The following is a 23,825-nucleotide window of genomic DNA, read 5'->3' on the forward strand; positions in this document are numbered from 1 at the left end:
TCTTAAGTCTAAATTTGAAAGACGGAAATATCCCTAAAATATTGATGGACATCTCCCCTTTAAAAAAATAATGAAATAATTAATGTTAATAATATATAAAAACTTAAATACATTTATAATAACTAAAAAATGCTCTGTCATATTATTAATGCCAAGAGCCGTTTTCTTTTTTGCTCTCTTTAGTTATTTGTATTTATACTTATTTGGTTGGCTTCAAACTTCTAAACCTTTCCAAATTCTCTTCATCAATATTCATTGATCTTCTAGCTACTATTTTTATAAATAATATATGAAAGTATTTGTTTCCCTGTATATCTCCTTTTTCATACGGAGTATTTTTTTTTTTTAGTTAAATACCACTAAGCAAGTTTAGTATGTAATTTATTATATTAACCAAGTAATAAAAAGAAGTGTTTCAAGCAACACATAACGAAAAGAAAAAAAAGGGGGAAAGGGCATCAGGTCATAAGACCAAAACCCTAAAATCTTGCTCAACAATTGAAGATCTAGTGCTGGGTTTTAGCACTTCTCCACTTCCTAAGTTTCTGGGTTAATCAGAAGCACTACTTCCTTCAAACTCGTTGTCCTTCTAATTCCCACCAAAGAGAATTACAGAAAGCTGAAAAATGGAAAAAGAAACCGTTTTTTGGCGCTTACATTTTTTCACAATTTTGGCTCCAAAAGAATTTCAGGATAACCACCATATATATGAGAAAATAAACGAAGAAGTTACATTGGAAAGTGAAGCAGAATTTCTGCACCTGAGCAAGAAGAACAGGTATGTATCATTCCTCCTTCTTTATCTTTAAACAAGATTAAATAGATAGTTATTTGTGACAATCATATCTTGAATGATTTGTTCATTGATTATTTGTTGAATATCCATTGATCTTGCTTTATCTTTGTCTCATTTAATCAATATAGAAGCTCGAGAAAATCAATTACTATAAGTTTTTGAAACAAAAAGACTCTAATTTACTGTGTAGACTACAGTTTCGCGTGGTGTGTATATTTACAGTTGGTGTGTGGCACATAACTAGTGAAGCATGACATTATTCAAGGCATCTATTGAAATAATTTCTCCTCTGATTTGTTCATATTGGCGTTTTCCACTCGGGTTTCGAGTGAAGGATTGATTGTGAAAACATGGTGTTAAAGCATGTGTTTGAGTCAAATAATTAGAATTCGGATGGGGTAATGGCACATTGAATCCGGATGAATTGAACCGATATCTTTTGAGATGAATATTCTGTAGGTTAACTAAATATTGTGTTGAAACCAATGGGTATTTCTTCACAAGGCTCGATATTTATCAGACCACAGCCTCTTGTTAACACTGTAGCTTATATAAGTTTATGGAAAAGTTTTTGTGCCTTCAAATTTGGAAATTTCTAGCATAAATATATGTCTTTGGTATGTTATACTGATTCTTCAGTATGCTAGTGATGCTTCAAAAGTTCAATTAATAATACGACAAGAAGGCAGTGAACTCTTCTTAATAAATGACGTGCGTGAGACTTTCCAGCTTCATGATTTATGTTCTTTCTTGCCATAGGCTTGTTTCTTTTTTAATTTTTGTCCAGATTTTCCTCTCTGTTTTCTTCGTCTTTTGAGTTCTCTTTGAATTTTCTAATTTCGCACTTCAGTGGCTGATATAACCTTGCTGGGTTTTAATTAACCATTCAATTGGATATAGAAACAATCTCTTCATTTTCAACCTCAATTTCCCTATTTTGTGCTTGCTTTTCATTATTATTAACACATAATCAATTGAATTAAGCGTTTGGATCCTTTATCTCCCAAATGAAATACTATGTAGTAAATTCAAAGCTCCACAACTAAGTGATCTCATCTGTCAGAGTTTTCTTACTCAAATTCAAAACTCAAAATTATTGGAAATGACCACTTTATAATCTATTTGAGCTCTCCAGTTTTTTAAATGATATACTTAGCTTTATAGAAAGAAAATTAGAAGAACATTTCACTTGTGGGTAGTGTAGTCAGAAGAGAACAGTCTCCTCTTTAATCTACTGCCCCTAGCAGTATGAAACCTCCATTGAAAACATTAATGCTATAGTGGAATTGAATACAAGGAGTAGAAGAATTAATTGTGTGTGATTAGAACAAATTATGCTTTCTGAAAGAAATAAGAAAGTTGCTTTTGCAAGCTAAAAAACGCAAGGGCAGGCAAAACATTCTCTATCAGTAAAAAGAATCAGGATATATTTGGTTTTGTATTTTCTTTAAGTTATAAAGGGGATTCTAGGAGAAGGGTGGAGGAGGAGGTATCTAAGCCATTTTAAAGGGGCATGTGGCACTAATCCAAATCTATATTGATATATACGGGAGCGTTTATAACTGGAGTCGATCCAAACCCATTGAATTGATAGTTGAATCGCGTAAAGACACTTTGCACTCTCCATTACTCTTATTATGTACCATTAATAAGATTTTGTTCAGCTGTTGGTGCAAAACGCATGCCTCTTTGCTATGTGGTCCTGCGAATTTTTCTCTCAGCATATTTGTTGTTGTGTTTTGATCTTTTTTCTTCCTGCTTCGAGCTCAACATTTAGTCGATTTCAAAGGAGGAAAATGCTCCTGCGTGGAAGCCTCAATGTTCGTGTTTTATATTTCCTTTTGTTTGCCGAGTAATCATTTTACTGCAGAAATTGAGGCAGTGTGGCAAGAATTATCAATCCTTTCCTAAAAAAATGCTGGTTCTTTTTCACTTTGTGATAAATTAGTTACTTCCCCCTCTGCTGTTTGATTTGCCTAACCGTTGGCGATGTGTTCTCTAACCCATTCAAAACAGCATGTTTATTAGAATGTAAGAGCATCTTAGTAGGCGTTTGGCCAAAAATACCAAAAACAAATTCACCTTTTTTGGAATTTTTGAAGTTGGAGTTGTGTTTGGCCATAGTTTTTGAAATTATAGTTTTTGGTGAAATATAGCTGTAAAAAAGTGAAAATTTTTTGAAAAACAAGTTTTTTGAGTTTTTGGTATTTCGGAATATTTATGGCCAAACGCCCAAAAGTGAAAAAAGTGAAAAAAAAATTCTGGAAAAAAGTGAATAATTTTTATGGCCAAACGACACCTTAGTGTTTTCTGTTTCCTATACTAGCGTGCTATTCACCTCCAATTTCTTCTTTCTACAACTCAAGCTAAGGTGGCCTTATAATCAGGGACTAGAAATGAGAATATTAGTGTTAAAAAGGGTGGTCCTTGCCAAAAGAAACTGTTGTAACATAACTTTGAGTAAGATAGTAGGAGGAACCTAAAAGTTAGCAGCAGTAGTAAATGTTCGATGTTTTGCTCATTGTTTCATGTTTTGATTGTAATACTAAATCTTAATTACAATGTTGGGCCCGTGCTGGCACGGGCTCAATGATTGGTGCTTTTATATAACTATTGGTTTGTTAATCCAATGGAGTTTACATCTTATGAACATACTAAAATTAGATATTGTGTCTTGGTAGAATTTTGCAAATCAATGGCACCAGGAGGACATATCTTCAAACAAACTACACTTACAGGGAAAACTATTCGAGCTACTCAATCGCCGGATGAATCAAATAATGTTACTCCCCCTGTTAATACAGGTGATACGTTTTATTATTAATTAGAATTAAATTATTTAGTTATTGGCCAAGTTGGAATAAAAAAACATTTACCTTTGATTATTCTGCACAGGACTGTGAAATTCTTTTTGATACACAATGGAGCTTCTTTATAAGTGGAATATAGAAAATTTTAGAGCTAATACAATCAGAATTAGGGTTGTAAATAGTGAAAGTACTAAATTTGTAATAATTTTTTAGTGTGCTTATCCATCGTCTACTAGTTTAAAGTAGATCATTTAAGTGCAACTTAAAAAATTTGATATTTCATGTTATTTATGCAGATTTTGTTTGCTCTTTCTTTTGTGTTCTTTAATTTATTCTCCTCTCTTTCTTACATTTCTGAGTTACTCGAATAATTCTTATGTTGATCTTGACTGTCATTTCAGTAATTCAATCATCAACCCAAGATTTGTGAATTTAACTCATAAAGTTATCTGATGCTATTTCAACATTTTAAAAAGAAGTGCTTCATGATATCGCCCTTTATCTTACATATTTTCTTTAAATGCAAGACATTGGATATGTTGTATGAGCAGTTGCGATTGATTTTTCTTTGTCATATAAGCTACATAAGTGAGTCTAAGAAGTTGAAAATGTTGGCATAGATCACATGTAATAGTTTCTTCATGATAACTTGTATTAGTTACACTTGTTTTATTCTTGACCGGCTCTCCTTTGCTCATCATGATATAGAAACCAGCTATGTAAAGGTACCTACTCTGTCAATATGCACGATTTAAACCTTTTCCTGAATGAATAGTTGTTGTGATCTACGCCTTTGAAATCCAACGATATTTTATGTAATCTGTGAAATTTATAATCACTGGTTATGATCTGAATGATCAAAGGATATGATATTAGCTCTCCTATATTCTTACTATTTTGTCGATGAATTTCTTGACTTGGTGTCTGTTAAAATACAACAAAATGAAGCAAAATTTTCAGTTGTTTCTGTCTTCATCCTGTGCCATACTCATATGTGGTGTTTTGAACTGACTTTTTTCCATCAGATGATTCCACTAAGATCAGGAATGGTCGTGGCAAGACTAGAGGGAAAGGTCTTGAAAGGATGAGGAAGACTATGGGAAGCAAGATGAAAATTGAGATTCCACTTGGTAAAGGGAGGCCAACTAAGCCAACTCAATCGGCAAAATTATCCAATGAACTAGGGATAATTGCCAGGAATTTTCTTTCGCTTCCAAACAAGTGGAAGGAACTCACAAGAGAGGACAAAGATGCAGCACTAATTAGGTGCCACGTAAGGATTCTATAATCTTGTAATTTTATTACATGGTAGTGATTATAGTGAGTTCTCTTCTTTCGGGTATTGCTGTTATTCATCCAACTATTTATTTGGCGAACTCATCGGCGATATCTATCTCTATTGAAATCTAGTAGTAAGTTCACTCATGTAACTGAAACAATTTTGGCCAAGAAATGGCCATAAACTGCTTCTATACAGTGCAGTTTTTGTCTTGACTGCACTGCTGATATGGAACTTTGCATGCATAGCCTCTGTGTGTGACAACTGCTGCATACATAGCCTTCCTTGTGAAAAAAACCAGTTGCATATTGATTTCTGCTCCTCTGCATATCTGCTTGCCTTGCATTATCCTCCAAATGATGTTCCAAGTTTGATCCTTTGGTGCACCATTTCTTGTTGTCTTTCCAAGCTTAGCATAATCTTGCAATGTTTTTCTCCTGATGTTGTTGCTGCAAATCCTCCTAGGCCTTGTGAAATTCTCCTGATTTACACTTCTGATGGTATTTGCATATTTTATCTTTCAGTCTTTAGCCATATTAAAATAGTATACAGCAGCTCTTCTGATTCCTTGCTTTTTCTGCTTAATAATAGCACCACTTGACCATCCTTAGCTGTATCAAAACCACTAAAACCAGTACTCTTTCCATAAATTAGCGATCTCTCAACAGGTTGAGCACATAGTACTAATACCACACACTCAGAAAGAGCCAATAAATAGATTAAGTATGGCCTTCAGTTACTATGCCTGGTGTATCACTGTAGTTGTTGTAGCAGCACCAAGTTACATAGTATTGCAATTCAAGAAAACCATTACCCTTTCCATAAATTGGCAATCCCTCAGTAGGTTGAGCACCTAGTGCCAATACCACACACTGAGAGAACGCCAACAAATATAAAAGGGATTAGCTGATGTGATGATTAGTTTTGTTTTAATATAAAAGTGAATTTGATTGTTTGTATGTTTCTTCATAACATATCTGTTTTTTAGGAGAAGTTTGAAATTGATTTGGACGAGCATTACGTGAAAGATAGTGTTGAGGATATTTTGAAAAATAGAAGCCGACAATGGCGTTACAAGTTAAAACAGCTATTTGAAAGTGCACGTTCCGAGGAAGAAGCTCATAAAATTGAAGTGCCAGAGTTGACCCGAGAAAATTGGAATAAGCTTTGTGACATGTGGGCTGATCCAGAGCATAACGTAATTTTTATTCATGTTATTCTCCTTGTTGTTTAAGTTACATATATTTATAATTTCTTTGTAGAAACGATGCGACATAAACAGGGCCAATCGAAGTAAGCTTAAAACTAATCATTTCATGGGGTCAAAAGCGTTTGTACCTGCTCGTGCTGAACTTGTAAGTTATACCATTTTTGTTCTTCTTTCTAACAATATTTTAGTTCTACATCATATTAATATTTTATTTTATAGGCTGAAAATGGAGTAGAGCCTGACAGAATCGAGTTCTACAAGAGTACTCATTACTCGACTGAAAAAGGATGGTCATCTCTAGAGGCTGAGACTAACTATGTAAGAAAATTATTATTTTAGTACCATAGCCATTGCATTTGTCCGGGTAAATATTCTTCAGAAGTTGTGTCGTCCTTTTTGACTTAGAAATTGAGATTAGCCTTGAGTAATTCATAATAAGTTTTTCTTGTGATTGGACTTTAAAATAATGAAAATTCCACTTTACAACAGAAACAACTACTCAAATTAACTCCCGAGCGAGTTTGGTGAATTCCATTTTACCAGCGAATATTGATTTTGTTATAGTCTTCCCAGAAAACTGATTTCCAAACAAGATGTTGTTGTGTTCCCTGGTAGAATTTCTGTCTTGTGCTGCTATTTGGTAGCGTGATTTTCACTGCAATAGAGTTGTATTTGCTGCTAGATTTATAATTAATTTAAATAATATTAATATTCTTATGCAGAACAACCTGAAAGATTTGAAAGATATATATACTTCGGGAGAGCCGGGAGAGCCTTCCATGACTATTGATCAAATTATGGATGCTATACTTGGTAAAAAATCGGGGTACATAAAAGGTCTCGGTTATGGTCCGAAACCTGATACTACAAGTGCCACACAAAGAAGAACGGCAGAGTTAGAAGACTCCCTTAGAAAGACGAAAGAGGAAGCTGCTACTGCCCAACATGATTTACAGAAACGATTAAATGCAGCTGAAATTGTGGTAGAAACCCAGCAGTCCAAGATAGAAACCCAGCAGTCCCAGATAGAAACTCAGCAGGACTAGATACAAGCATTAAACTCTCAATTGGTTACTTTAGCAGCACGCCAAGAGGAAATGTTTAAAAAAATGCAACATTTTGTTAGCTCATCGCCATCAAGGTTAGAAATAACACTACTTTACATGATAAATTCTGTTTTAGTTCTTTTATTATATATATAATTATTTGCATTTGATCCATATCCTAAAGCAACCTCTTGAATCCATAGGAAGGTCGTTAATTGTTGGAGTTCTTAGTGACAAAAAATCACATGTTTAGACTTGATTGCTGCTTCTAAGATGTGTTTTTTTTTTTTTTTTTTTTTTTTTTTAAAAAATTTCGTATGGTTTGTCATCGAACAGTAAACATTTAGATAGGAAAGTAAGCTGAACAAAGTAAAATTGATGCAGAATGACCATTCGTATTTTCGAAACTAAAATGGAAGTTCCACTCTAGAAATGTTATCAAACATGGCTGTAAAAGCGTAACTCGCTTGTAGATTATCTTCTCTGTCAACCCCCCCATAAAAGAAAAAAATTAGAGGAAATATGTTCCTAACTCTCCCCCTTATTTTCATTGCAACTGGTGGTGTAGAAGGATCAAGGAGCATTGTGGAATAAGGTACACAAGGGACATCCAAGGCTAGAAAGCAAAGGGAAGTTCGGGTGGTCTTTAGAAAACGCTTATAGCAACATAGTAGGTGTGTTGGGTTTTGGGGGGGGGGGGGAGCAAATAGCATGGTTTGGAGGGATAGAGTACAGGAGGTTTGACCAACAGCCATATAATACATACTTTTAACATCATCTTGGAGTATTAGTTAGACTATCTGTCAAAAGGAAAAGAAGAAAAACAATCGTAGGCGTCGAAGGTTGGGATTAAATTCACCAGAGAAAAATGAACCCAAAAGTTGAGCTAGATCATGTGGGTCTGGACAGAATACTAGCAGTGTCATCAGTTTTGACACAACATTAGATCAAAAGTATCTGTGATAAATGTTTTCTGCAGCTGTCCACTCAATCCAGTCTTCCAAAGGCCTATTGTTCGCGCAGCTTTTGCTCTTGCAGATGAATATCAGCCACACCAGGCTGTCCAGAAATCCAAACATATACCTCCTATACAACTGTACTCATCAAAACTGGAATAAACAGTAGTACTCCTCATAAATCTAGCTAGACATTTGAAACATAAAAAAAGTTACTGTTATTAGGAGAAGATATTAGAACTATAGTATTGTAGTATGATATTGTTCCAAATAGATAAATCCTTTTGATGATGAACTCTATTTATCTTTGGATTTGAGATTTGAATTCTTCAACTTCTACACTTTAAATCTAATCTTAATTTTCTTTTCTCTCTTTTCCGCAGGTATTAAATGTGGGAATTGAATCAAGACTGATTGCAAGCTAACTGTCACCACATTATTAGTATTTTAGAAGAAACCTGCACTATCTGTCTTAGTTTAGGAGTAATATTTCGTATATTTCAGTTGGATTGGTACTTTGGAAGAAACTGCATTGTCTGTCTTAGTTTAGGAGTAATATTTAGTATATTTCAGTTGGATTTTCTTGTTGTTAGACATATTTTACTTTTATTTAGGAGTTTGTAATGAGATATGATCTCAGTACAATTTTAGTTGTTCTTAATTGTATGATCATGGGTGAATTGTATTATTATCTAGCATGTTTTGTTATTTTATTTTCAATTTATGCAATTCTAATTTTAAAAATTAATAACTACAAAATAATTAAACGTCATCGAATGTCTATAATTAGTGACAAATATTTTGTCATTAAAGAATTAATTTTTGGCGACGACTAAACTAAATTTTTCTAGACAAATATATTTTCGTCACGAAACAAATTAGTTCGTCATAAGTTGATTACATTTAGCGACAAAAATATATTTGTCTTAGTATCCTCCTCCTTATTGGGTATGAATTAATGCTTTATGTTATGACAATTGTAATTGTCACTAATCATGACAATTTATAGTGACAATTTTTTTTTGTCAGCAAAAGCAATACTATTAGTGACGAGATGATAGATTTAACTACAAAATTGTAAGCTTTGTTTATAACAACAAATTTGTCACTAATCTCTATACATTTAGGGACGAAACATTTTTTTGTATATAAAAGGTAGTCTTTAGTGACGAAATTATATTATTTCAGCTACAAAATACATATAGCTTTGAGACAATTGGTATCGTCACTGAACAAACTAAATAGTTAGTGACAAGATAGTTTCGTGGGTATTAGTAGCCTCTTTAGTGACAAAAACACACTATCAACTACGAAAATCTATCCTTTTTATGACAAATATGTTCGTCACAAATACTATGCATTTGGGGACGAAAGGAAGATTTCGTAGTTAATAACTTTATTTAGTGACGAAACGTTAAGTTGTCTTTGTATACTTTTAGCGACCCGCTTTTAGGGACGAAAGATTGACGAAATTTTTTTCGTCACACAAGATTTTTGGTGACGAAATATGACTTATAAGTGACGAAATTATTTGTCCCTGATAATCGAATTTGTTGTAGTGAATAATGAAGTGATTAGGTGGACCCCGCCACAGGAATCTGTTTTTATAAAACATATCTTTAATAAAGAAAAGTAATTTGTTTTATTTAATTATTGTACTTTTACTTTATTAAAGTTGTAACTTTTCCTTTTTCTTTGTCGGCCATTTTTATTTTCCATTTTGTCGTCTTGTCTTTATGATCCAATGATCAGTTGTTGTAAGTGGAAGGCAGGTTCAGGAAACCCCCTTCTCTCTTTGTTGTAAAAACTCTCTAAATAAAAGTTTGAAGTTTGGTATACATACATCTCTGCTAAGCACAACTCCAGTTTATTAGGTAATTTACTTTCTCTTATTTTGTTTAATTTTAAATTAATCACTTGTTCATATTTAGCCTAAATGATAGGCTAAACACCTTGTGTTTAACTATATCACACTAGACTACGAGATATTATGGTGAAAATTCTTTAATTAGCAAGGATTCACCAAGAATGGTACTGAGGTCAGGCAGAGAATAACCCAGGCGGACTGTTCAGACTCAGGCGGTGGTCCTGTTGTTGTGCCCACTTAGCCGAGGCGGCGTCTACGGCTATGTTTGGACTTGTTCTGAGTTGAACAACCCCATCGCCAGAGTTATTAACCTAGTAAAAGTCCCTCTGTAGTTCCATCCCAAAGTGCGATCCTGCCGAGTTATTTTATATATTGGCTAGCGAATGTTAATAATTTCAGACCAAATGTGTTAAAAACTCTACAATAAAAGAACAAGACTAGAATATGATCACACAATATTCTATAAAATAAGTTTTTCTCTTAAATAAACACTTAATTTACCTTTCAAATTCTTGGCATAATAAGCTACTGAAACCAGTCACCATTTATTACTTGGTCTATCTGCGTCCAAGTAATTGTTAGACAGTTAGAATGTTCGAATAAGTCTAAAGTTGGTCAAACGAGCTTATTACTTTTTTTATTAGTAGTTATCAACTAAAAGTTAAGGATGTCTCTGGTATACATGAGGCTATCAAACTTTGTTTATCAATAATGTTTGAGTAATTAATAACGGGAGGAAATGAAATCTCTTGCCCTCTTACGATTTGAATAGCAGAAAATAACCTTTTCGGATACATGTATTTTTTTCAGATATCTTTTATGTAAAAAATGAAAATTTTCTTGTAAAAAGGTCAAAGTTTGTAAACATGAAAAAGTCATTATGGAATCACCCTTATTATCTCAACTCTGATTCCTGCTTTTCCATGACCAATAATAAAACTACCATCAATGTTACTTTTACGGTCCCTGCATCAAGATTTTGCCAGCTGACAGGGATATTCTTAGGAGAAAAGGTTATAACTTATGTAAGCATATTTTTACAGAACTGTCCAACTGATTTGTTGCTCCATTCTTAGAAGGCTAATAAATTTTTACTAATTACTATATTTGCATAGACATCTATACTTCCAGATTTCCCAACAAATAATAATGACAACAGTTTGCAACAATTGACAGCAAATATATCTGAATACCATTTGCCTCCCAAATTTGATAATCACTTCATCAAATGGAAATTTCCAAAATCAAGAAATGATCCAATTTTTATTTTATTTTTTATTTTATTTTTTATTTTAAGTCGAGAGATTAGCTGGAAAAAAATTTCTGCAACTAGGCGATAATAAGGACGCATATTGCGACATGCTCCTCAATTTCAGCTTAAAAACAATAGTAGGTAATACCCACAACGTACGTTTTTAAATGTATTAAATATGTATTCGTTTGAAAGATTGGGATGCCAACTCTACGATGCATTTGCAAAAGCTTTTACTTTGAGATGACAAAATCTTGAAAAGAACAAGAGGGCTTGGAAAGATACATTATTAACTGGATAAATCTGGAGATTGACGACTAATCTGACCAGATTAGCGTTTGAAATTAAATTGGAGTTGATGTTACATATGTACTAGCATTGATTAAGTCGATCAGTTGGCCTAGTAAATCATTCATTTCTAATTTTCTACTACATGCAAGTTGACAGAGAAACAAATCACTAGTTGACCTCGAACTTCATCGTACACTAATTTCGTCTTGAACCACCCAATGACTAAGTACACTAATACCATTTTCGCCAAGATAAATAAATGGTTAAGTTTCAACTAACTTCATTAAGAGGCCTTTTTAAAAATTTATTTGCTTTTCTTGGAATGTATATAAACTGCTCTTTCGTTAGTTCTTCAGTTTTATTTTTTAAATTTGAAAAGCAGATTAAAAAAGAACTGATTTCTTATAACTCCCAGTTTATGTCGTGCTTTTAGAAGGTACTTTCTTTACCTAATAAAACCATCTTATGTCATTTTCATTTTGAAGTTTGAACATTCTCGAGCGAAATGAGAAATGCAAAATAGCCAAACTCTTTGTGGGGTTAAACGTTAATTTGTGTAAATTAAAGTGGGCATGCACAATGCACATACGCAAACAAATATATACTTCCTCTATTCTAAAATATTGTGTGATCTTTTCTCTTTTTCAACATTTACGTTTGTGTGAACTTTAATTTACTTTTTAAGAGGTATCTTTTGTCATTTCATATGAAAATCCTTTTTGTAGATCTGTATGTAAATTTTTATTGAAATAATAATAAAAAATTAATTCAATTGACCTCAAAAAGTTGATTAGGTTATTTCTCATATAGCGAAAGTGCCCAAAAAAAAAAAAATTAATTTTGTGGGATTGATAAGTACAAAAATAGTAAGGACAATCGTAGGAAACACTCTAATTAAACTTGAATACTAATAAATTACTTTTTGACGTGTGGAAATTCGTAGCAACACTCTAAACTTGTGCGCCCTTTTTTACTCTATTTAGTTGGCGTTTGGCCATGAAAATCAAATATTTTTCAATTTATTTGGTATTTTAGAGTTGGAGTTGAAGATGGGGTTGTGTTTGGTTATAGTTTGCAAAGAATATTTGGTTGTTTGAATTTGTTGAATGTAAAAAAAGTGAAAACAAGTTTTTTGGTGTTTTTTAATTCCATTTGAAATTTTCATGACCAAACGTTGATTTCCAAATAAAGTGAAAATGTTTTCTGGAAAAAAGCAAAAAATAATTCATGGCCAAACGGGCCCATACTCTTTGTTGGGGTTTTGAATAACTCCGTTCTAAGCCTCCGTTGCCTTCACGTTTGATACCACGGCTCCATTATCCATTAATTCCTCTTGTTTTAAACTACATTTGAATGACTCCTACCAATGTTCATAAGTCTATGTACGTCACGAGATTCTTTAGTGAATCTGAATTTTTTTTATATGCTCTACAACTGGAATTATATGGAATTGTTATCCCCAAAAAAAAAAAAATTATATGGAATTTGTGTGATTTAATATGTTATATCAAGAAAATCACCATCTATTTTAGATTATCAATTTTATTTTTTCGGGAAACCCACACCACTATCTTTGGGTACAAGATGGCCTGCAGAATCTGTTCATTTCCAATGTAATAGCTTGCAAATGTCGGAAAATGTAAACGCAAACTTGGTTCAACGAGCTCTAACTGAGAAGGCTGCTGAGGAGCGAAATCGATCCCAAATCTCCCATGTGGGATACCACTCACCCAACCAACTCAGCCAACCCCTTGCGGGTTTAAATAGATGTTATTAAATAGATTTACCTATACCTTTTAAATGACATAAAATATTATTCACATCATTATATTATTATTCAAGATTCCAAATTATCGATCCATACTTACTACTTCAGCACAAAAGTACTAAATTGTCATTTGTCAACATATAAAAACGATTTTAGTTATATATATTGATGAGACGTATTTAGGTGTGGACAAAGGATTAAAATGCCCTTGAACTATCGAATTGGTACAAAAATGTCCTCCGTTTATCTTTTCACTCTAAAATGCTCTTGACGTCAACGTATTGGCCCTAAATTGTCCTTATTCTTTTTTACTTTTTTTTACCCTCCCCCAGGAGCTTCCACCTTTTTGCTCCCTTGGTGAGTCGAACTCACAATCTTCGGGTTGGAGGTGGACGGTGCTTACCTTATGAGCAACCCCTCTTATCAATTCTCCTGATTTTACGTTTTAAATACCTTTTTAAGTTTTTTTTTTTCCTTTTTTATTTGGTTTAATTTACTCTTTCAAAATCCCCATATTTAACAAATTGAAATCTTTATTCTCCTTTTGTCACCATAAAATCTTTGTAGTTACATCAAATGTTTATGTAGAAACTAGTAGCAGCACACGATATAGCATATAGTCAGTGAGTTCAACTGATCCAATATTTTCAACACAAGTATAGATAGGGCAATTTGCACGATTGCCCTTATTCGGGGGTGATCTTTAAATTTTGTCCCTCAAATTGGTGGCCTTTAATTTTTGCCCTTCGCCTAAAAAATCATGGATGCCGGGTTCAAACCCCGCTCGGTCAAAAATTAAAAAAATAAAATAAAATAAAAAATCGCAAGGCAGAGTTTACTACCTTATAACGCAGAGTTTGCCTTAAGGTAGCAAACTCTACCTTATAAGCCAGAGTTTGCCTTCAGGCATAAGACAAACTCTACTGAATTCAAAACTCTGCCTTGCGATTTTTTAAAATGTTTTTTTGACTGAAAGGGAGTTCGAACTCGAAACCCATGAGTTTTTAGGCAAAGGGCAAAATTTAAAAACCAGTGCCTTTGAAGGACAATTCGCGCAAAACAATGATATGGATATATATGTGAAAAATCATTAAAATTACAAAAGAAGTTAATTGCAAACCCATAATTTAAAGAGTGTAATGAGTTTACTGCTAGATTTATCTCTTTGTAATAGTGCACCTATCTTCTTGAAATTTTAAATCTACATCCGTTGATGGTGGAAAAATTTTTCTACACGATGAGTGACTTTTTACATGTGAGGTTTTACCTATGGAATGTAAATTCTAGATTTTCTCTTCGTAATAGTGCATCCATTTTCTTGAAATTCTAAATCTACCTCTGCAGACAGTGTACTAGCAAGTTACTTAATCATTTTTACTAAATTACAAATTGATGCTTATTGAGAGATTTTACTTAATATGGAAACTGTATAAATATATATCATTATATTGCCAGTGCATACAATAACTTAAACTCATATAAGAATTAAATCCAATTAGTGTTAGACAGCTGTATGTTACTTAATATAAACCATCACATATATACAAAAGAGTAAAACTCTTTCTATTACGGCAGTATGAATACATACTTTAAAATAAACGATTACAAATAGTATAGTAGGCTTTTAAGTAATTTGAGTGTGTAAACACTAAAATTAGTCTAAAAATATAAAATTAAACTCAATAAGTGTCAGCTAGCTGTTAAGGAGTATTGAACCATATATCGTCTTATACAAAATAGTAAAACTTTTCCTAATTGATTTCATATGCTTGTATATTCATATTTAGACTGTCAGGGAGTCACTTTAAGACAAAAATGCAGAAGCAGATCTGCCAATACTTGGAAAAAATCAAAAGAATCTCACTTTACCTAAACGATGATATATGGGACCCGATGAGTCAACACCATCCCTAAACAATTCTGTATCCCCTAACGCCTAACGGCATTGCCAAATATTTCAATTAAGTCTCATTTTATTATGTAGAACCAATTGCAACCAAATTTAGTACTAAGAAAATGTAATAAGTACTTCATCCCCTTCCTCTGTCATTGGCATTTGTTATTCAGGTACATGTTATACCCTAAAGATTTTTACGCAATTAATATAATTTAATTTGTTAATTGTTATAATAGGTTAGATAATATTTTTATCTAAGTTACCAATATTAGCTTATCATAATAATTTGTTGTACTCTTTTTATACAAAATCGAATTCTTGCACCGATAATAAATATACTTAATGATCTTAAAAATGGGTGGTCTTGAATTTCTGACCCCTCTTGGCTTATGGACAAATCTTCTAAGTTAAAAGTCAAAACTTGTTAAATTTAAAATTTTATCGATAAAATAAACGAGGTCAGAAGTTCAAGACCATCCGCCTTCAAGATCATTCTTATAAATCACCCCTAATCAACTCTTCCTTTTTCTTTCATCCTTTTCTCGTTCTTACTTCCAACTTTGGAATCAACCAAACAAAATGCTCTGGATACATAATTACATATAACTTGCCAATTTAACATCACACTGTAGGAGTAATATTTTTCTTATTATGCACCTAGTACTAAAACTAGCACCTTCTCACATGTCCAACTAGCATTAATTAAACGGAAAAGGCTCAAATATGCCATCCAACTATCAAATGGGCTCTTTAAAATACTTCGTCAATAGTTTGGCTCATTTTATGCTATCCAACTATAGGAAATGGCTCATTTATGCCATCGAACTATAGGAAATGGCTCATTTACGCCATTCATCAATAGTTTGACTATTTATGCCATCGCCCGTTAATAAAAATGACTATCCATGCCATATTTCATTAAAGTCGTTTTACAATACCATATATACACGTGGCCTCCAACTAGATTATGGTTGTGTGGGCGGGTAAGGTGTATGGGTCGATATTTTATTAATTTGGTATTTAAAATTTAGTGATTTAATTAAACGACGTGAGACCTCAATTGGAGGTGTCATATATGGTATTGTAAAATCAACTTTTTAATGAAATATGGCATGGATAGTCATTTATATTAACGAGCGATGGCGTAAATGAAGTCATCTATTGATGAATGGCATAAATGGCCGTTTTTATAGTTAGATGGCATAAATCGAAGCCATTTTATAGTTGGATGCGATAAATAGCCTAAACTATTGATTTGAGTGCAAGTGGCCCATTTCCGGGATGGATATTTGAGCTTTTTTCCGTTAATTAAAACAACATTCTACTTACCATGCACATAGTTAACTACTCCCATCACATCCCCCTAAACCCAACTTAATAACTCTTACCTATTTTTCATCCAACCCTTCTCAAATCTCTAACAACCACAACCCCCCTCACCCCACCCTGTCCTCCTCTCTTTCTTCTATAAACACCCCCACACGGAGACAAAAACTTACTCTTCAAAACTCTACTCTAAATCATGGCGGGTTCTAAGCCAACCCCATACTATACTCCAACCTCCAAACCCCCACCACCTTCTTACCTTTCTTCTTTACACTTGAAAAAACCCAATCTTTATTCCTTAATTGCCATCACTTTTCTCTGTTCTGCATTTTACTTCACTGGTTTATGGCAAAGCACCAACCGCAACACTATCATCACAACTTCAAATATCCATACTACCCTCCCTTGTTTCCCTTCAACAAACAATAATTCCACAACTCCCAAAACTTCATCGTCAAGAACCACAAAAAAACTAGACTTCGCTACTCACCATTCCTCCATTACTGCACGTGATAACACCGTCAAGATTTACCCTTCTTGTGACATAAAATACAGTGAATACACCCCATGTGAAGACCCTGAAAGATCATTGAAATATGAAAGAAACAGGTTAATATACAGAGAAAGACATTGTCCTGAAAAGAATGAACTCTTGAAATGTCGTATACCTGCACCTTATGGTTACAAGAATCCATTTAAATGGCCTGTTAGTAGAGATCTTGCATGGTATGATAACGTGCCACATACAGAATTGACAGTTGAAAAAGCTGTTCAAAATTGGATAAGATATGAAGGTGATAAATTTAGATTTCCTGGTGGTGGAACTATGTTCCCTAATGGTGCTGATGCGTATATTGATGATATTGGCAAGTTGATTAATCTTAAAGATGGGTCCATTAGAACCGCCATTGATACTGGCTGTGGGGTAAGTTTTACTTTCTTGCTCTTTTTTAATTAACAAATGTTGCTAATTACAGGTTTTTTTTTTTTTTGGCTGGTGTATGTCGATCTTCTTGTTACCATAATTTCTCCCCCAAAATATTCTCTTTTTTCCTTTTATGGGTCATTTATCTTTATTGTTCCGTTTTCTTGTTGAATCTTTTTTTTTTAATTTTTTTTTATTACATAGGGGTAGGGAAGGAGAAATGGGGAAGGAGATTACAACGTAGGGATTCGAACCCTCACCAATATTCTTGATACTTCCTTTTACGGTTTTGCATTTCTTTATTTTTTTAAAAGAAACCCCACTTTTAAGGGCTTTTTCATTTTTGTTCGGTCTGGCCAAAATTAACTATGGCCGCTTTCTAAACTATACAATAAAGTTTATACATTGATTATGTTTATTAGATGTATATTATATGTATATTTTGTGTATACAATGTGTGTGTCTATATATATATATATATATATATATATATATATATACACACTTAATATAAAAAATCTATAAGTTTGTTCGCTGCTATTATTATTTTGAGCTGTTCAAATATGTAATTATCCAAAAAAAAAAAAAAACTCAACTTTTAATAGAAATTTAGTCACGAGTGGGATGTCAATTAATTACTTTTAAAAATCTGCAAAAACACACGTGTAACGGTGTAAGTATTCATCTCAGTTTTTTCTCTCCATGTGTCATAACTGGGTAGGACAAACTTAGATTAAGCATTGATGATGAATGAAATCTAATCTAGAGGGACTGCAAGAAGTCGAATTGTCTGAAGGAATAATTAGGAAATTGATTGTCCTTGGTTAGATCGGATTAGAAATAATAGGCCAGTGAGGTATCCTCAGAATCAAGACAAAAGCTCTTTTGTCCAGGAGGAATCAAAACAGCCTTTTTTTCTTCTTCCTGAACTGAACTCCTTCATTCCACACCTGGCACTCCATGCATGATATCTTGTTTTCTTCTGTGAATCTTTCAGCAGCTAACTACAGAACTTTTACTACAATTCTATTACGAAAATAATCTTACTTTTATATATAAAATTGAAAACTATCTCCTCTTTTTTACTTTTGACAAAATGTATAAACAGACCCTCAAACTTGACCTCAGCTAGTAAGTATACTCTCCAGCTTTGGGTGTGCACAAGTAGACACCTCAGTTTGTATAAAGTTGAACACGTAAACACAAATCCTGACGTTGCATTGACGTTTTGGAGGTGTCTAGATGGTCATTTTGTAAGTTGGAGTGTTCACAGCGGAGACAAGTTGAGGTGGCCTACTTGTGCACATCCAAAGTTGAAGGACATACTTGCCAGCTGAGGCCAAGTTTGAGGGTCTGTTTATGTAATATGCCTTTTTTCCGTAGAAAGTTAATTTGCTGAATTAAGCAGAGGGAATCATGTTGAACAAGATAATATGTTCTCAATTAGGTCTCCAATGGACTGCTAGAAAGTAATTAAGAAGTCGTGTTAGCTAAGTCTCATAGGAAACATAAACAACAGTTAAGGCTGTAACTTTTTTTTTTATTAATTACAAGAGTCCTTGGGTTTAATCTTCAAGTTCTAATTCTACTTCATCTGATAATAGAAGTTACCTCTGTAGGGCCTCCATCTCGAAGAACAATTTGCATTTGATGGCTAATTTACTTGGACATTTTCACTAATGACTACTCTTGTTTATAAGCTTTTTGTCTGAAGAGGCTGCTAAAATATTTGCAGGTCGCGAGTTGGGGAGCTTATCTTTTGTCAAGAAATATCATAGCCATGTCATTTGCACCTCGGGATTCACATGAAGCACAGGTTCAATTTGCTCTCGAGCGAGGGGTACCTGCTCTAATTGGAGTTATTGCCTCCAAAAGGCTTCCATATCCATCTAGAGCTTTTGACATGGCGCATTGCTCGCGTTGTCTCATTCCGTGGGGTGAGTATGATGGAACGTACTTGATTGAAGTTGATAGAGTCCTGAGACCTGGTGGATTTTGGATCCTCTCTGGCCCTCCGATCCGTTGGAGAAGATATTGGAAAGGCTGGGCAAGGACCAGAGAAGACCTAAATGCTGAACAAAATAAAATCGAGCAAGTAGCTAAGAGACTATGTTGGAAAAAGTTTGTTGAAAAGGATGATATTGCGATATGGCAGAAGCCATACAATCATATGAAGTGTACAGGATTTCGAAAGAGGGTAAAAAATCCACCAATGTGCCCTGCCCAAGATCCTGATATAGCCTGGTTTTGTGATCCTTCAACTTATTGTCACATTATTACTATAATCTGATTTTTCTATCCAGTGATAACTTTGCGGCTTTTTGATGTTTTCAGGTATACAAAGATTGAGACTTGCTTGACTCCTTTACCTGAAGTTTCAAGTGAAGAAGAGGTGGCTGGTGGACAATTGGAAAAGTGGCCTAAAAGATTACAAGCGATACCGCCGAGGATAAGCAGGGGTACTGTAGATGGGGTCACTGAAGAAGTTTTCCAGAAGGATTCACAGCTATGGAAAAGAAGAGTTTCATATTACAAGTCCGTGAATAACCAGCTTGGCGAACCAGGGAGATACAGAAATATCTTAGATATGAATGCATTCCTAGGTGGCTTTGCTGCAAACTTGATCAATGATCCTGCTTGGGTGATGAATGTAGTTCCTGTTGAGGTTAAGGTCAATACACTTGGTGTCATTTATGAACGAGGGCTAATTGGAACGTATCAGAACTGGTAAAATTACTATGCCTCCAAACCAATATATTCAAGTATATATATATGTCCTGAAAACTAGTATTGATAGAGTTCAATGTACATTTATTTCAGCACACAGTCTCAATTCAGAACCTATAGCGTCTAAATTCTTGACCCGCTACTGGTGTTTTCTTTTGTGATTAACGTAAACTTTTCTATAGGTGTGAGGCTATGTCAACATACCCAAGAACATATGATCTCATCCATGCTGATTCAGTATTTACTCTCTACGAAAGCAGGTAAATTCTGTCATTACATGCTTGTAATTCTATCATTTAAAAGACCTTGTTATCTTACCTTCTTGGAGATGTTAAGTCTCAAAAGTGTTTCTGATTACATATATGGTGGTGATTGTGCAACAGATGTGAAATGGAAGATATTATACTAGAAATGGATAGGATATTAAGGCCAGAAGGAAGTGTAATAATCCGAGACGATGTAGATATATTGATCAGAGTGAAGAGGATAGCGGATGGATTGAATTGGGATAGTCAAATTGTTGATCATGAAGACGGGCCATTGGAGAGGGAGAAGCTTTTGTTTGCAGTAAAGACATACTGGACAGCTCCAGCTACTCAAGGATCTAAAACTACTTAAACACTCCTCTTTGTAATTTTTTTTTTTTTTTAATGTTTTTCTTCAAAGTTCCCTTCTCTGTTTTGTTCATCCTCTGTTTCTTTTATTCTTTTACTTGTTAAATTCTAGTAGTAGTAGTAGTAGTATTACTTGCAAATTGTAAACTCTAGGGTTTTAGTAATTCTTCAGCAAGTCCATTGTAGTCGTGAGTTCTGTACAAATGATAAGCAGATTTGCAACGCAGTGAAGTTAGTAGTTTAGAGTTGAGATAATTTTGAAAACAAACTCAAATGTATTGAATAAAGAGTCTACATCAGCAAGCACTGTATACTACATCAAAGAACTTTATTCGATCTCTTGGTAGGAAGTGTTTTTTCCCTTATTGCGCTTACTCGAGATAATCTGGATTAGTCGGGCATGAAGTTTCAAATTCCATATGCTTAAAAAAGCCAATCTTTATCAAATAATCAGTTAACCACAAAAAACAGTGGATTAATGTCTCTGGATAATGCTTAAAGAAAACTATACTAGTAGTAATAGTTTACATTTGTATAGAAAAATCAACTTTACGGATTTGCTTGATACATGTAGGATGAGCTATTTTTTGGTTTATTCTGGTCGTGTTATAAATACTCTGGCTAAAGTTACCTATTACTATCGATGGCAGACGTGAAAATTCTTCTTTTGAATTTGATTAAATGGATCTCTCACTAATGTTATTATTTAGTGATCCGAGTATTAATTTTTAGTATTTGCTTTTTATATTTTGGTTGGTTAGCTTGTATTGGAGGATATGATGGAACCTCGCGGCTAGTGTGGAAAATGATTAATTATCAATATGGGGATAGTACAAATTGATGAAGTGTATGTGGATTGTGGAAGTACACAAAATAAGCAACCTCCATTTTTATGCAGCCAACATTCACGGTAGCCAAGATGAGAAAAGCCTCCAAGATGAAAATCATATTACGAACATATAAAAATAAAAAGAAAATTGGGCAACATACCAAAGTTTGTCAGCAACTTTGTGAAAATTGAAAGAGTGCTGCATGTTTGGTTCTTTTTTGTTGGAATGCGGATAACAACTGGTTAAACATACTTCATATAACAATAAATATTTAAAATGTACACTGTAGTTCGTTTGAATTGAACTGTTATATATTGAGTATGAAATTGAACTGTTATATATGAGAAAATGTTCAAATTTACCCTTTAAATATTTGATTTGTCTTACATTTGCCATCTGTTTACATTTCGGTCCATAAGAGCAACACATTAGTTTCCTCCCATATTTACCCTCCCTTCATCGACTGTCCAGCATGGCTCTGACTCTTACCATGGTGGCCCACGCACGTAGACAAGCAAAAATCAAATTTACCTCTAAACTATCAAATTAATTTTTCTTTTTCCGATGACAAGGAACTGTCAAATTAATTTATACTCAATAAATAATTTTAGCATATCTTTGAAGAATAGAAAATGTTCAAACATAATGCTGAACAATTGAAAAAGATTTAAATATACCCCTATGTGCGTGTCTTTCACCGTATCAGCCAAATCTTGATAACTTTTCCATAGTGGAAACCGGTGATAGGAGGGATATATTTAAGAGGAAAGATAATGGTGGCTCCTATGAGCCGAAAGGTACAGGAAAAACATATATAAAATAAATCACAAACATTAGATATATATTTATACCTTAGTGAAAAAGTTTAGTGATAGTACTGAGCCTGAATTCCGATGTGTAGTTCAAAATGTCAAAAATGAGTTCTCTGCATAGCCATATTGGACCATATACTTCATGGTCTAACCATCAACTGTATGCAGGCAAAAACACAATAAAGCTGAATGCCAAAACTTTGAATTAGGTTGTTCATGCAGATAGGTCGATCTACATGTACCCACATATGTTACTTCTCTACTATTCAGCAACTATAAATATATAGAACTTTGATGAACAAGAACAAACAACTCAGCTGCATATTAAAGACAAATCATTCAACCCTCAAGTCTAAATCAATGGCTGCCCTGAAATCTGTTCTTTCCCCAGTGCTCTTGGCTATCCTTATAACTGTTGTGCTGCAAAGCCAAGTCATTGAGTCTCAGGGGACAACATGCTCAGCATCACTTGGGAACCTGAACGTGTGCGCGCCATTTGTATTGCCAGGAACGTCGAATCCAAGCCCTAGCACAGACTGTTGTGCTGCCCTACAATCGCTTGATCATGATTGCATTTGCAACACTCTTCGTGTCGCTGCTCGCCTTCCTTCTCAGTGCAACCTTTCTCCCATTTCTTGTGCTGGTCAGTAGTATCACAAATACTCTCAACGCTCTCAAATACTAGTCATTTTAGCAAATTGAATTTTTTTTTTTTTTTTTAAAGAAAAGAAGTATTATTTCCTTTTTTTTTTCTTTCCAATTTGTAGAGTATTAGTTTCGACAAATACTCTTATGTTTAACACTATTAAATGTCAGTCTCAAGGGGTGTGCAAAAATCTTTAAAAACAGTAATAAGGAGCTGAGCTAGTATACACAATTAAAGTTACATTTACAAAGTTGAGGATATAAGTTTTCTTGACTACGCAAGAACTATAAAATGAAGTCTACTAATAAACGTTAACATAAAAGATGAAAGTGAAGACATTCATTATTATGCAGCTCCAGTTACATAGTATATAAACATTCCAAGTACTGCTGACTGATTGTTCTTTTATTCTGCAGCAAACTGAGTTGAAGGTGAAAGCCTGGCACGGTCGCAGCTGCCATCCAATGGAAAAATAATAATGTCGGAGTTTTACAAGCAATAATTTGAGTTTGCCCCTTGTTAATGGAGTAGTTTATTTCATGTTTGCCTTGCGCTATTAGGGAGATGTCCTTAGTCCTTTGATTCCAACTGCTCATGTAATATGTTGTGAGGTCAGAGAAGAAGTCGCAATGTCCTGGAAATCAATAAACAAACATGTTCTTATTGCACTCCAATTATATAGATTTTCATCCATATCACCTGCAGTGTTGTAGTTGGTTATCAGATCAGCCTTAACGCATACTGGTTCGTCCAAGTCCGGGCAACATCACACC

The 23,825-nt window shown here is 33.9% G+C and overlaps 3 protein-coding genes across 4 annotated transcripts; all 3 read left to right on the top strand.

The window, feature by feature from the left end:
* The first annotated feature begins 421 nt into the window (after positions 1 to 421).
* On the top strand, positions 422 to 8,788 carry LOC132041901 (uncharacterized). Of its 2 annotated transcripts, XM_059432578.1 has the most exons (8): positions 429 to 778; positions 3,478 to 3,600; positions 4,632 to 4,879; positions 5,874 to 6,083; positions 6,148 to 6,240; positions 6,315 to 6,413; positions 6,818 to 7,236; positions 8,481 to 8,788. In XM_059432578.1, exons 2-7 carry the CDS (start codon positions 3,492 to 3,494, stop codon positions 7,139 to 7,141), a joined length of 1,083 nt encoding a protein of 360 aa, XP_059288561.1. In that variant the 5' UTR covers positions 429 to 778; positions 3,478 to 3,491; the 3' UTR covers positions 7,142 to 7,236; positions 8,481 to 8,788. The 2 variants fall into 2 exon arrangements, with proteins under 2 accessions (XP_059288562.1, XP_059288561.1); XM_059432579.1 differs by lacking the exon at positions 3,478 to 3,600 and having other exon boundaries at positions 422 to 778.
* Positions 8,789 to 16,624: 7,836 nt separating this feature from the next.
* On the top strand, positions 16,625 to 20,990 carry LOC132041906 (probable methyltransferase PMT15). The gene is made up of 5 exons (XM_059432584.1): positions 16,625 to 17,423; positions 19,159 to 19,667; positions 19,758 to 20,150; positions 20,333 to 20,410; positions 20,534 to 20,990. Exons 1-5 carry the CDS (start codon positions 16,695 to 16,697, stop codon positions 20,766 to 20,768), a joined length of 1,944 nt encoding a protein of 647 aa, XP_059288567.1. The 5' UTR covers positions 16,625 to 16,694; the 3' UTR covers positions 20,769 to 20,990.
* Positions 20,991 to 22,700: 1,710 nt separating this feature from the next.
* On the top strand, positions 22,701 to 23,726 carry LOC132041904 (stamen-specific protein FIL1-like). Its single transcript, XM_059432582.1, has one exon. It carries the CDS (start codon positions 22,701 to 22,703, stop codon positions 23,055 to 23,057), a length of 357 nt encoding a protein of 118 aa, XP_059288565.1. The 3' UTR covers positions 23,058 to 23,726.
* Positions 23,727 to 23,825: the final 99 nt, after the last annotated feature.

Source organism: Lycium ferocissimum, unplaced genomic scaffold, assembly GCF_029784015.1.
Source record: "Lycium ferocissimum isolate CSIRO_LF1 unplaced genomic scaffold, AGI_CSIRO_Lferr_CH_V1 ctg122, whole genome shotgun sequence".
Classification (NCBI taxonomy): Eukaryota; Viridiplantae; Streptophyta; class Magnoliopsida; order Solanales; family Solanaceae; genus Lycium; species Lycium ferocissimum.